Source organism: Aristolochia californica, unplaced genomic scaffold, assembly GCF_029961685.1.
Source record: "Aristolochia californica isolate CCGP_79_NKW_82.1479 unplaced genomic scaffold, dmAriCali1.0.hap1 SCAF_3, whole genome shotgun sequence".
Taxonomy (NCBI): domain Eukaryota; kingdom Viridiplantae; phylum Streptophyta; class Magnoliopsida; order Piperales; family Aristolochiaceae; genus Aristolochia; species Aristolochia californica.
The window spans coordinates 47,029,784-47,042,356 of NW_027181992.1; the positions used below are offsets into that span (position 1 = coordinate 47,029,784).

Genomic DNA, 12,573 nt, shown 5'->3' on the forward strand with positions numbered 1-12,573 from the left:
TTTTTTATTGTTATTTATTTTATTTAAATATAAAACATTCCCAGTGAAATATCGATCAAAGAGATTTTTTTTTTTTTTTTTATGGCCACACAAAAATGGTCCCTTTATTGAACCTAGACATAACAACTTTTTTGGGTTAAATGAATGATACAGTTCTAATAGCATCTACTTCAAAAGTTAAATTATGTGTTAACCACATGAGCAAAATGGATACAGAACATTTGTTGTTACTCAAGATTAACCAAATAATGAGAAAATCATTTATCGGTTACTATTTTCTTTGTTGAAAAAAACAAAAACCCTCTAAATTCCCATGTATTTGAAGGGGCATGGGTACAAAAATAGTTTATCAATCATCTAAATGTTTTGTGCGACATAACCCATGATATGTCACACAATACACTATAAGGTCGCTTACTTCATTATATTTACAATCATGGACAAGTGCATGCTATTTTTTCCTTATAATATACATGTGTTATAGAACATATCAGAATTTGCACATATAATATGTTCATGCCCACCCGTGGTCTATACTATATGTGAATTGAAGCTGACCATAGTGGACCCAGCTGAAGCTTCTCATGCATTTCTCGCCAACTGCAAGCACAAGGAACCATCCAGATTATAGATTTACTATCCGACCATGCAGCTTTAGACTTGGGCAAGTTTCCTGAGAATCTCGAACCAAGTTAGGTGCCGGTCTAATCTTGTTAGACCGATGAGTCTCAATCCATTCAAATTTGTACGTATATGAGTCTGAGTCCCGAATCAAAATCAGAAAACTAGGCCGAGTCCAAGGCATCTTAGTTATTAGGCGAGATGGCATGATTTCTGCCCAAAAACAATTATGCCGCATTATTGATATATTTTAGGACGGTCACGTTCTTTTATAAGGGATTAATCAATCAGGTAGATATCACGGGATGGGGCCCGCCAGGTGAAGGCTTGCACATCTTGGCGACATTATTATGTCACGGTGAAACGAAAGTGACAGTGATCGCCTGCACGAGACGCATCTCACCGTAACGCTCGCCGCTCTTTAGTTTCATTTTTTTCTCCTTATTATATGTGTTTACAGAAGTTAAAAGTATTCCTCCAGCTCCCTTCCTCAAAAGCCCCCGCGATAGGGGTCGTCCGTATTGAGGCTGAAAAACACAGCGCAATAAATCTTTCTATCTGCCAATACAAAAACCCCTAAAATCGCATCGAAATTCATCTCTTTGGTTTTACGAAACGCCGATCCGTGGAGGCATCGTGTCGCGAATTTGCAATCACGGGAAAAAGAACCCGGCCAATCGCCATTGGTGTAATTCGTTTTGATCTGGTTCCAGGATTGGAGAAACCTTGATCGAATCTCTGAGAATTCAATCGCGCAATCGGCACCGTTTTGACGTTGTTTTCATCCGATTGGATCGAGTATCGGGAATTGTATATGATATGGAAAGCCAAAGAGAGGGATCCTCAATGCAATAGAAAATGCCCGGCCTCATCCAGAAAAATGCGCCAATCGGAAATGCATCGTCGTATCTGTCGTCGTCGGGATCAGTCTCGGCGAACGGAATCTGGTCCAAGCATCGGACCGATATCACGTTTGATCAGCTCCAGAAGGTGCCTCTCTCTGTTCCGTGTCGCGGATGATTGTAAATTTGTGTCCGTTTGATATTTGTTCGAAAAATGGATGTCCAGTTCTTTTGTGCTGTGTGTGAATTGTGAACGGCGGATTAGACATATCTACACTGAGTGCAAATTGCATAAGTCTGATTATTGAATACGATAAACTGATTCATGGATTTGACTCATGCAAGTTACTGGTCCATAAGATCCACTTCAGATTTAATTTTATTTTGCAGTTTGTGTACATTGGCTCTTTTGTTTTATTTGTCTTCTACTCGTGAGTTCTAGGTCTGGATGAGTGTTTCGGTTAATTTGGAGAAGTTTCTTCATAATCAAGTACAAACTGTTGCACTTTTATCAGAAACGCAGGAATCCACTTTTCTCCATTCTCTAATGCCTCTGAATTAGCACCAGAGAATTTGTTTTATTGTCTATTGAAAAAATTTGGTGTGCACGGGGAGTTTATTGAGGAAGCAGCAAAGTTTTAGTACAAGTGAATAATTCCTGAAGCGATATTTCTCTTATTTCTATTATTATCATTAATCTGTCACAATTTTATCATAACTTGTTTGAGACTCAAATGTTTTGCTGCTCCATTTTCAGTTTTGGAGTGAACTGTCACCTCAAGCACGGCAGAATCTTCTGAGAATTGATAAACAAACACTGTTTGAGCAGGCTCGGAAGAACCTTTATTGTTCTAGGTGCAATGGTTTGCTGCTTGAAGGTTTTACCCAAATTGTTATGTATGGAAAGTCTTTACAGAAGGAAGGTAGAGGTCCATTCCTGCCTTTCAAACCAAAAATTATCGAAAAGCAAATTGTTAATGGATTCAGTTTTATGTGTTTAGGCACTCAAGATGAAGTTCAAGACCCATCAGTGCATCCGTGGGGAGGGTTGGCGGCAACCAGAGATGGGATACTCACTCTTTTAGATTGCTTCATAGAGGGGAGGTCATTGAAGGCTCTTCAAAATGTGTGCAAATAGTTAACCTGATGAGTTGCTTATAATGCCAATGAACTTATTTCTTATGTTATTGTAACCTTTATCAGTTATATTACTTCAACATTTTTAATATCTTCTGATACAGGTATTTGATAGCGCTCGTACAAGAGAACGTGATCGGGAATTGCTCTATCCTGATGCATGCGGTGGTGGAGGTCGGGGTTGGATAAGTCAAGGAATGGCTAGCTATGGGAGGGGGCATGGGACTCGTGAAACATGTGCTCTGCACACAGCAAGGCTTTCGTGTGATACACTGGTGGATTTTTGGTCAGCATTAAGTGATGAAACTCGGCATTCTCTTCTACGAATGAAGGAGGAAGATTGTATTGAAAGGCTCATGTATCGGTAAGTTACCTTATCTGTAATATGTGTGCTTACTTTTCTTTTGATTCTTCACCCTGTTCTAAGGAGCATAAGGAGCATATCTGATTTGTAACTTCTGCATAACTAACAGAGATGTTGTCGCTGAAGTTGGCTTGTCTTTAGTAGCAAAAGTGAAGAAACAAAAACATAATGTACAGGTTCTGAAGTTGCTACTGTCATTAATGTTTCTCTAGCTGTATCTTTTCTGACACAGAGCAAAACTTACTTGGACCTTGAACTTTTGAGGTGGGAGGGGGTGGTTGCATTGGATTTGTCCAAATTAATGAATTTCAAGTTGAACCTAGCACCATTAACACAAGCAAACATAGAATCCTGTAAGATGTCTCTAATACAATATGATAGCTTTATGTTGTAGATTCTTTGTTGTGTCCACCCTGAAAGGGTACATCAACCCTAGCTGTTTGATTAGTTTCAAATGCCTACAGTATTTCCTTCGATTATACCACCTTAAACTTAACTCTGACAGAGAGAATAATTGTACCTTAACTTTGATCCATTTATGTACTACAGATTTTTAAAGATTCACACTATTTCCTATGAATGGGAGTGAAAAAGTGCATTGGCACATAGAAAACTCTGCAGCCAAGCTGATATGAAGCTTTTAATTGTGGAGGGGTATATGTAACCTACTTGTGGAATAACTTTAGTGAAACAATACTATTGAATTACCTGAACTCCTGTTGTTTCTTCTTCTTTTTTTTTTTTTTTTCAATCGATTCTTAACCGAGTTGCAGTATCTAGCATATTATTGGATTAGTGTTTTTTGTGTTACTTCAGGTTCATTTTATTATGATTTCTGTTTGTAACCATGCAAATATTTCTTTAGATTATTTAAACATAAGTAATTAACTTGTCATGGTTGTCTGTCGTGTATACTAGGAAGTTTTTAACAAAAGGCATTTTGGTTGGACAATTATTCTTCTTCAGTGTGCCTTTCCGAAGAAAGCATGAAGTTCTTCAGAGTGGAAGATTGACTAACTATACTTGAAAAGAAAAAATAAAAATAAAAAGCCACGGGCCAACTACAAGTCCTTGAATTTGGGAAAAGGAAAAGAGCTGGAAGGAATAAAATGCCAAGAAAAATGATGAGTTTTTTGTGTTCATAGGTGTAGTGTTTTGGTTACTCCAGTTTTACGGAAATAAGACTAAAGGTTACAATTATTGAAAAAAAGGTTTGTAGAGTTACAAATTAGAGAATGTACTAAGACTTATCCCTAAAGCTATCTTCCCAGAAGGTGGAGGGATAAAATGATTCCTGAGGGGTGCTGAGCTGAGTAGCCATGATCATCATCATTCTGTTAGAGCAATCAACATTAAAAAAAAAAATGCTCTTCCCAATTATGTTCAGTAACAACTAAAAATGAGGACTTCCTATATGTCTAGCTTATGTTTGAATTGCTATGTCAATCTATTGTCACCACTAGAGGCTGAATAGATGGTGGCAATTGAGTGGGCCATGCTTATTATCTGTGGGGGATGATTAGCAAGTGAGCAATCTAACATCCTGATAGTTCCTTGAGGTGACTTTGCTTTTTTCTTTATCTATATTATCACTTTTCGTTATATAAATTTTGTGATAATTTTTGAATTGGTTCTTATGATTGAACTAAATCAAACAACAAGGCTCTATGTAGTCATGGCAAGTTCCATGCAGATGTTACCAACCTATCCGTTGCTTCTAGATGAATACAAGACTCAGTTTTGGTGCTCCAGTCTTTTACAGAGACTGGCTAACAGTCGTGATGTGTATTTAATGTTTAGATTGTTGTCAGTCTTGAGCATTCGTCTCTGTGTCCACAGGTTTGACAGCAAGAGATTTTGCAGAGATTGCAGAAGAAATGTAATTCGTGAATTCAAGGAGCTCAAGGAATTGAAGCGCATGCGCCGGGAACCTCGTTGCACTAATTGGTTTTGTGTCGCAGATACTGCCTTTCAGTATGAGGTATATAACTGTTACCCTTCTAATAAGTGCACTTCTGTTGTTGACCTTCTTATTTATCTTTAATCAATCCTCTAGGTGATCATATCTACTATCCAATTTCAATACTGGCTGTGTATTTTTTTGGATAACTTTGAGAAAAGGGGTTCCATTAAGATAAATCTTTCAGTGGACAAAGTGTATGTAAATGCAGAGTGTGTGCACTGACTGCTAGAACTCAGGCAGGATTTACTACCGCCCAGCAAGGATGTGAAATATTTGTAAAATCATTTCCAGTTGAATGAATTCAATTGGATTATAGTTATACATTATTATTTTTAAAGATTATGGCAATAGAAATTAAGAATTTGTCATAGTAAAACTTTGTATGGGGATGCCTAGAGTGTGATCCAACTACAGTGAAGCTTCTTAATAGAGATTTTGGATTGTTCATTGATTTGATTGTATGGTCTATTAGTAATTGGAGAATACTCAGACAAAGAGGTAGCAGACAGCAGGATCTTCCACGATTAATATTTCCAATTTACATGCCCATCATCTTTAACTGTAGTGAGAATCCTAATGCTTGAAATCTTAGGTTTGTGAGTTGTAGGAGTTCTAAAATGATTGAACTGATTTTCCTATAACGTTATTCTTGCAGGTGTCTATTGACACAGTCCAAGCTGATTGGCACCAATCCTTTACTGACACTGTAGGAACATATCACCATTTTGAATGGGCTGTTGGAACAGGAGAAGGAAAATCCGACATTTTGGAGTTTGAAAATGTTGGGTTGAATGGTAATGTTGAAGTGAACGGTCTTGACCTTGGTGGTCTAAGTTCATGCTTTATCACACTCAGAGCTTGGAGGCTTGATGGTCGATGCACTGAATTTTCTGTAAAAGCGCATGCTTTGAAAGGCCAACCATGTGTTCATCGTAGACTTATTGTTGGTGATGGTTTTGTCACAATAACAAAGGGAGAAAGTATCCGGAGGTTTTTTGAACATGCTGAAGAAGCTGAAGAAGAAGAGGTAATCAGTGGTTTGATATCCTATGGTTCAATGTAAGGTTGGTTGTTTTCCTTTTTGAACGAAATATCTTGTATCACATATAGGACGATGATTCTATGGACAAAGATGGGAGTGATCCAGATGGAGACAGCTCACGTCCTCAAAAACATGCAAAGAGTCCTGAACTAGCTCGGGAGTTTCTCTTAGATGCTGCAACTGTTATTTTCAAAGATCAGGTTTGTTTTGGTACTTCAAGTTACTGTCAGGCATCAATTAAGACCTTGTCCATTTTAGGAAGCATAGGGAGTTAGTGCATATGTGACTTTTTTTTTTTTATACATGCATATGTGACTTCATACTGAAGCTATATATCTTTTGTATTTCTATTACCAAGATGCAGAGTTTTGGTCTCGTCTCTTCCCTGTGCACCACTGCCAAAAAAGGAAGAAAAGAAAGAAAAGGATATAAGATGTGGAATTTGTTTTTGGGGAAAATATAAATCAAAATGTTACTATGCCCTTTTTTTGTTTTTTGATAATGACAGTGTTACTTAGTCTTGAAATTACTTCTTTCTAAGAACTGGAATTCTATTAACTTTCTCTCACAAATGAAATGGTACTCTGCAAGTATAGAAAAAATAAAGTTGCTTTCAACGACTATAGTGATGTAGATTGGGCCTTGGGCTCAATAGCCACTGGGGGTTTCTAGTTACAAATATGAGGTGTGGGGTGCAATTCCTCTCTAATTTAAACTGGAATTACTGTTGTGTATGAAACTATTAGAATGAAAGTTCCAAGCACAAGTAATGTCCCTTTATTTAGAGCTTTGTGTACCATTATGGGGTACTGAGGGTAAAATATGATGACGAAAATCTCCAACTTTTAATCATAGGCTCTGTTCTGGGTCTCACTTTCTCCTTTGTTAAGAACATTGAAAGTCATTGTGGGACTTGAAAAGTGATTTATGTTTTAGAAGATTCCCTTCTTAGAAAGGCAAAGCACTAAAATTCACACTTGCACACACAAAGATGTCCTGAAGTGAACTTCTTTTCTGAAAATCACACTTGCACACACAAAAATAGTTAAATTAGTTTTTGTTTGAAAATATAAAAATAATGTATTTTTTTACACTGATTCTTTCTCATTCTGACATTTTATTTTGGATATAAATTTGTTGTAGTCTAGGCAGGATCCAAGACTATAACTAATTGTCTCAAGAAGGCAATGCGTGGATAAATTGAATCTAATCTTTCTCATGGAATTGTTAATGATATTTTTGTTGATGTTATTAGTATCTCATATGGATCCTTATTACCAAAAAATCTGATATGGCTCTACCACTCAGGTTGAAAAGGCTTTCAGAGAGGGTACGGCTCGGCAAAATGCACATAGCATATTTGTATGTTTAGCCCTAAAGTTGCTGGAAGAGCGCGTTCATGTTGCATGCAAGGAAATCATTACTTTAGAAAAACAGGTAATGCAGAAATTTTCGGGTTAAGGATATCTATGAGAATGAACTCAAAATTCCTGTGTGATGGATATCAGTTATTTAAAAATTACTTCAACATACAGATCAAGCTTCTTGAAGAAGAAGAGAAAGAAAAACAAGAGGAGGAGGAGCGCAAAGAGCGGAGAAGAACAAAGGAAAGAGAGAAGAAGCTCAGAAGAAAGGAAAGGCTAAAGGGTAAAGACAGAAAATGTGTGGATCCAAAGCAAGTTTCAAGTGCATCAGATTTGTCTGGAAAAGAGTCCTGCTTGGGTGTTCATGAAGAGCAAAATAACATCTCCAACTCTGGGGATTCAATCAGTGAAACAGGAGAGAATACACTATCCAGTCCTGTTTCATCTGATAATGTCGATGCACAATCATCCAATGGATTTATTGATCTGAAAGGAGAACTAGAAAATGAAGATGACAGTCTACATTATCAACCATGCCATGTTGATGATGACCTTAGTCTAAGGGATACTAATGGTTCATTCATGATGGAGCAGTCCAAATCCTGTCGTCGGAAATTGAGGTTCAGGAAAGATTCAACTGACTTGGCTTCTAAATGGTGTGATAGGAGGCGGTCCTTTTCGGTTGGTGAGGGCAATGCATATGCGTATGACTCAGAAACAAGGTCATATGGTCACATGCTGACTTCTTCAAGAGGCAGCAATGGGATGCATAGGCCTATAAGAAACAACACCATGAAGTCCAATCCCCGAAATTGTGGAGCCAAGTTTGGGGAAAAGTTTCACTGCACTGGCAACAAGATACGTGGCAGATATGAATCTCATTCTTGCAGTTGTAACAAACATATTGGTTACAGACCAAAGGATGGAACCTATGTTTCTGTAACCAGATCAGCTAGGGATTTCAAGAATGCCAATAATTTGGATCCAGGGTCAGATGTGACAACAAGGCCCTTCTATCTCAATAGTAAGTCCAACCAGGGGTATGTGCTGGATAGTTGTGCAACTTCTAAGGCTAAAATCACAAATGGCGGCATTCCTCCAGGTAGAGGTGAGGTACTTCACACCAAGAAGGTATGGGAACCAACAGAATCACGAAAAAGATACCCCCGAAGTAACTCAGCCCCTGATGTTGCATTCAGGTCATCTGATGGGGATGAGAAAGCTTTTAGACAACCGGCTGACATCCAAAAGTCAGTTGAGGATAATTGCAGCTACAGAATTTCTGATACTTCAAAAAACAGTCAAAATGATTACAGTGAGAAGAAATCAACCAAATTTTCTAATCTAAGCTCACAAGATGGCTGTAAGAATGAATTTGGCTTGACTCCACAGTCATGTTATTACTTCAAAAATGGGGCTAGTGAAGAACTTGGATTGCATGTTGTCACTCCTGAACCTGCATTGAGTTCTTCTAGTTCAGATAACTGCTCATCATGTCTTAGTGAAGGAGACAGCACAACCGGATCATCAGGTGCTCAAAATGCTGAATCTTCATGTACTTCAGACTCCGAAGATGCAAGCCAGCAGTCAAAAGGTAGAGAAACTTCCACATGTATTGAGGATCCATATCGCAATTGCCTCAATGATGTAGAAGGAAAAATCAAAGGAAATGGGCCAGAGTCTTTTATCAATGGGACTACTTACTGCAAAGAAGCCAGCTTGACTGAAGACCAGCCTCTTAAAAATGCCCATAGGTCCGGCGATGGTAGAGTCATGGTTGACACGGGTTTGCAACAACTGCACATGCTACAGATGCACAATCATAGTGTACACCTGCCACCGTTTCCTCCGCATTCGGCAATGGCTTATTATCATCAGACTCCTGCATCATGGGCAACAGGTCCTACTAGTGGATTGGTGCAGTTTTCCCAGCCTAATCGCTATCTTTTTGCAGGTCCCCTTGGTTATGGTCTATCTGCAAACAGGTCATCTCATTTATCTTTGCAGTGTGGTGCAACTTTGCAACCTGTGGCAACTTCTGTGCTCAATGTGGGCCGTATACCACTTTACCAGATGACCAACAAGGCCAATTCTGTGAACTGTAAGGATCAAACGGAGCATTTTGCGTCAGGTCGAGACCAAGAAGCCAACAGTGTTGCTGCTACAGAAATCTGTGAGTGCCCTATCAAAGGGCCACTTCCTGATGATAAACTAAGCCCCAACAATGGGAAAGAAGAAACAACTGCTAAATTCCGTGATGAATGTTCAAACTTTTCATTGTTCCATTTTGGAGGCCCAGTCTCAGCACCTGTGAAAGATGACTACTCTGTACAAGAACTTTCAAAACTGGCAGGAGCTCCTGTTCAGGTAGATCATCCTTTCTCCGAAAAACCGACATCTGTGGAAGAATATAGCTTGTTTGCTGCAAGCAACGGTTCCAAGTTCCCATTCTTCTGACACGATCTTGAATAAGGTGCAGAAGATTGCTGGAGAGTGTTGTCTTCCGTGTTACCTGCTTCAGCTAAGAAAGTTTGAGAGCTTGTAATCTATTAGAGGATTGCGTTCTTTCAGAATTTCAATTAGGTAATATTCACCCTTGATTGACTTTGATTCCCATTCATCTTTTTTCGAGTGTAGAGAAGATAAATACTGCGAGGTAAGATACTATATTTAAAAAATTTCTTTTATGAGATCAGTATTTTGATATTACCGATGTTAATGACAATGATTTGTAGTATAAGAGGTCTTTGATTTATCCAGCAGAACATTTGATTCCTAAAAACTAGTTTTAATTTATCACCATCTCTTTAAAATATCAATTCTATTGTGTTCTTCAGTGATTTTTGTGGATTCCGCAAAAGATTATTGTCATACTCTTGTAAATGATATCGAGCTCCTTAGTTCAAATATCCAAAGAAAGAAGACATCTAGCATCCTAAAATAGAGGGTGAAAGTCTTAAAGTTGTGCGGATTGGATCTTTAGTTTAATGGTCACATGGTGGTTTTTAGTGTGAGGTTTTGGATTCAATTTTCATGACTAGGGTTACAGATTTCAACATTCTAACAAAAAGAAGTTATATGTTACACAAGTGTCACTTCTTTTACTTAGGTATAACTCTCATACAATGCTATATGTCACCACGTGCCATCTCATTTGTTTGTGTTGTGGTTTGGTAGTCTTCTTCTCTAATTTGATTTTTCTAGTGGACTATTTCAACAAAACCTCAATGTTTGACTGTCTAAAATAGTTTTGACCAATCAGTCAAACTGGTGATTAATTTTTTATGCCTACAATTGTATAAATAACAATACTAATAAATCCCATTTGATATAACAATCTATTTTAATGTTTAATAATATAATTATAATTTAAAAACTATCTAAATTAATTAAGTTGGATTTGGATTGAATTTGCCCCCTTTAAATCCTCAGTAATAACGGCTCTGATTCTTTTCATACTGAATCGTGGCTCAGGAATTCCAGAGCTAAATTCCTAAGAATCATAGGTTACTTAACAGCATTGTCGAACAAGAGAGGCACAGCATAACCATAACATCTATCAACTTTCTTTTGTTTTTCATCCCTGCAATCACGTCAGTCCCGCAAATTGCAACTTTAAAAGTTAAATCAATCCATATACAACAACCAGCATCACCAATCCCTGCAATTTCCACCATTTTTTAGAACAGAAGAATCCCCTGACGTGTAGCAGTAATACCAGTCTAACCGGAATCATCTTCCTTACAGAACTTCAAAACGGCAAGATAGAAAGTGGGTTCGTCTACAAAATCAATTATCTGAAACAAATGATCAGATGCAGTCTTCTCCAGAGTATTCCTGTCAGGCAAATCGAGCGTTACTAAGTCGGGATGTTGTTGCCGTTGCTGCTCTATAATCGCCCGCCCTTGGGTATGACTCATCACCACTCTGCAACCTGTATAAGCTGCATGTTAGAATCTCTGAGACGGTGAAATAAGCACAAACTGACACTTCCATGGAAGAGAAAACTCTTCCTGCAGAAATCGTAAGACACTAATGTCAGAAAAACAGAAAGGAACCTTAATAGTAATGGAATCAATGAAATTTTGCCATGTTGTTTCATGAATTTCAACCATGGCTCTTCGACCATTCTATCAGGCCTTGTATTTCCAAAACAATTTCCTCGGAATTGTCTAAATAGTAGTTATCCGATAGAGATTTCAGGATATAGAGGACACTGGAACTTCCCGTCTGAAGCTAAAAGATCAGCTTTCATGGTTATACGCTTCTATAAATCAGCCACAGTTCTTGGATGGATCAAACAAAACAAGTAACATTTACCCGGCAAACAGCGTTCAGCGAGAACTCCAAATATCCGATCCAGCGAGAAGTTCAAAACAGGCAAGTGAGGAATGAACACCACATCAAACGGGGCCCATTCCTCCGACACCTCCACCAACTCCCCTTGCCAGCACCGAACCGCGTCGTATTTCTCCTTGATCAACGCCAGAGACAACAACGAGTAATGCACGACCAAAAGCAGCGAACACTTCGACGATTCGACCAACCGGTCAACCAAATCTTCGGTTCCCAACGAAACTAAAACCCTAGAACTCTCGCCCAAATCTGCAGCTGAAATTATCTTCTGCGCCTTCCGACTCTGCTCCGACTCGGAATTTATCTCGTCGGTTTCAAGAAACGACCAGTCTTGCTCGACGACCTCTTCGAATTTGATTACCGGCCAATCGGTGGAAGTGCAGAAGGACCGAAATCGGGGTGAAAGGGGGAGAGAGATTAGGGAGCGAGATGAAGAGGGGTGCAACTTGCTTGAGGAAAAGGGCCTTACCGAGAGCGGAGGCGCCAGAGAAATGAGCGTTCTGGGGGTGAAGAGATGAGGAGAGACAGAAAGCGGACCCATTGTTGCCGTCTGCGAGGTTTAAGGGATTTGGAGGGCGTTTATAAACGACGCCGTCCTGTTAATAGGCCCTAAACCGAATATGTAGGCCCAGTCTTTCGGCCCATTAAGGTCCAATTCCTTCATAGACAATTTGCACATCAAATTGACCCATGCATAGAACCTTGTTGCTCTATTTATTAGGTAGGCTTCACATAAGGTATGATAAGCCACACGAGGCAAGCCAACGAGGTTAATCTAGGAAAACAAGTCCGGTCTGACAAGTGAGTCCAGGTCATGGTCGTCGGACCTGGCCCATTTTTGTCCGGTTCAGAAGATGGTGCTCACTGCTCAGTACCTCTCCCCG

The 12,573-nt window shown here is 38.9% G+C and overlaps 2 protein-coding genes across 4 annotated transcripts; one reads left to right on the plus strand and one right to left on the minus strand.

The window, feature by feature from the left end:
* Window positions 1–1,110: 1,110 nt before the first annotated feature.
* Window positions 1,111–10,092, plus strand: LOC137959178 (uncharacterized). Of its 3 annotated transcripts, XM_068806531.1 has the most exons (9): window positions 1,111–1,611; window positions 2,221–2,386; window positions 2,465–2,589; window positions 2,705–2,964; window positions 4,804–4,945; window positions 5,583–5,954; window positions 6,038–6,169; window positions 7,278–7,406; window positions 7,505–10,092. In XM_068806531.1, exons 1-9 carry the CDS (start codon window positions 1,480–1,482, stop codon window positions 9,788–9,790), a joined length of 3,744 nt encoding a protein of 1,247 aa, XP_068662632.1. In that variant the 5' UTR covers window positions 1,111–1,479; the 3' UTR covers window positions 9,791–10,092. The 3 variants fall into 3 exon arrangements, with proteins under 3 accessions (XP_068662632.1, XP_068662630.1, XP_068662631.1); XM_068806529.1 differs by having other exon boundaries at window positions 2,221–2,589; XM_068806530.1 differs by having other exon boundaries at window positions 2,221–2,589; window positions 4,828–4,945.
* Window positions 10,093–10,888: 796 nt separating this feature from the next.
* On the minus strand, window positions 10,889–12,230 carry LOC137960316 (uncharacterized). The gene is made up of 2 exons (XM_068807906.1): window positions 11,654–12,230; window positions 10,889–11,267 (listed from the first exon to the last, which is right to left on the minus strand). The coding sequence occupies exons 1-2, from the start codon at window positions 12,228–12,230 to the stop codon at window positions 11,056–11,058; spliced, it is 789 nt and encodes a 262-aa protein (XP_068664007.1). The 3' UTR covers window positions 10,889–11,055.
* Between the last annotated feature and the right edge of the window lie 343 nt (window positions 12,231–12,573).

Bases quoted from the DNA above. Each gene is read 5' to 3' on its own strand.
- LOC137959178 (XM_068806529.1), top strand. From the start codon at position 1,480: ATGCCCGGCCTCATCCAGAAAAATGCGCCAATCGGAAATGCATCGTCG. The intron at 2,965-4,803 runs GTAAGTTACCTT...CTGTGTCCACAG, and splicing joins ATTGAAAGGCTCATGTATCG to GTTTGACAGCAAGAGATTTT. The intron at 4,946-5,582 runs GTATATAACTGT...TTATTCTTGCAG, and splicing joins ATACTGCCTTTCAGTATGAG to GTGTCTATTGACACAGTCCA.
- LOC137960316 (XM_068807906.1), bottom strand. From the start codon at position 12,230: ATGGGTCCGCTTTCTGTCTCTCCTCATCTCTTCACCCCCAGAACGCTC. The intron at 11,268-11,653 runs GTAAATGTTACT...CAGCTTATACAG, and splicing joins CGCTGAACGCTGTTTGCCGG to GTTGCAGAGTGGTGATGAGT.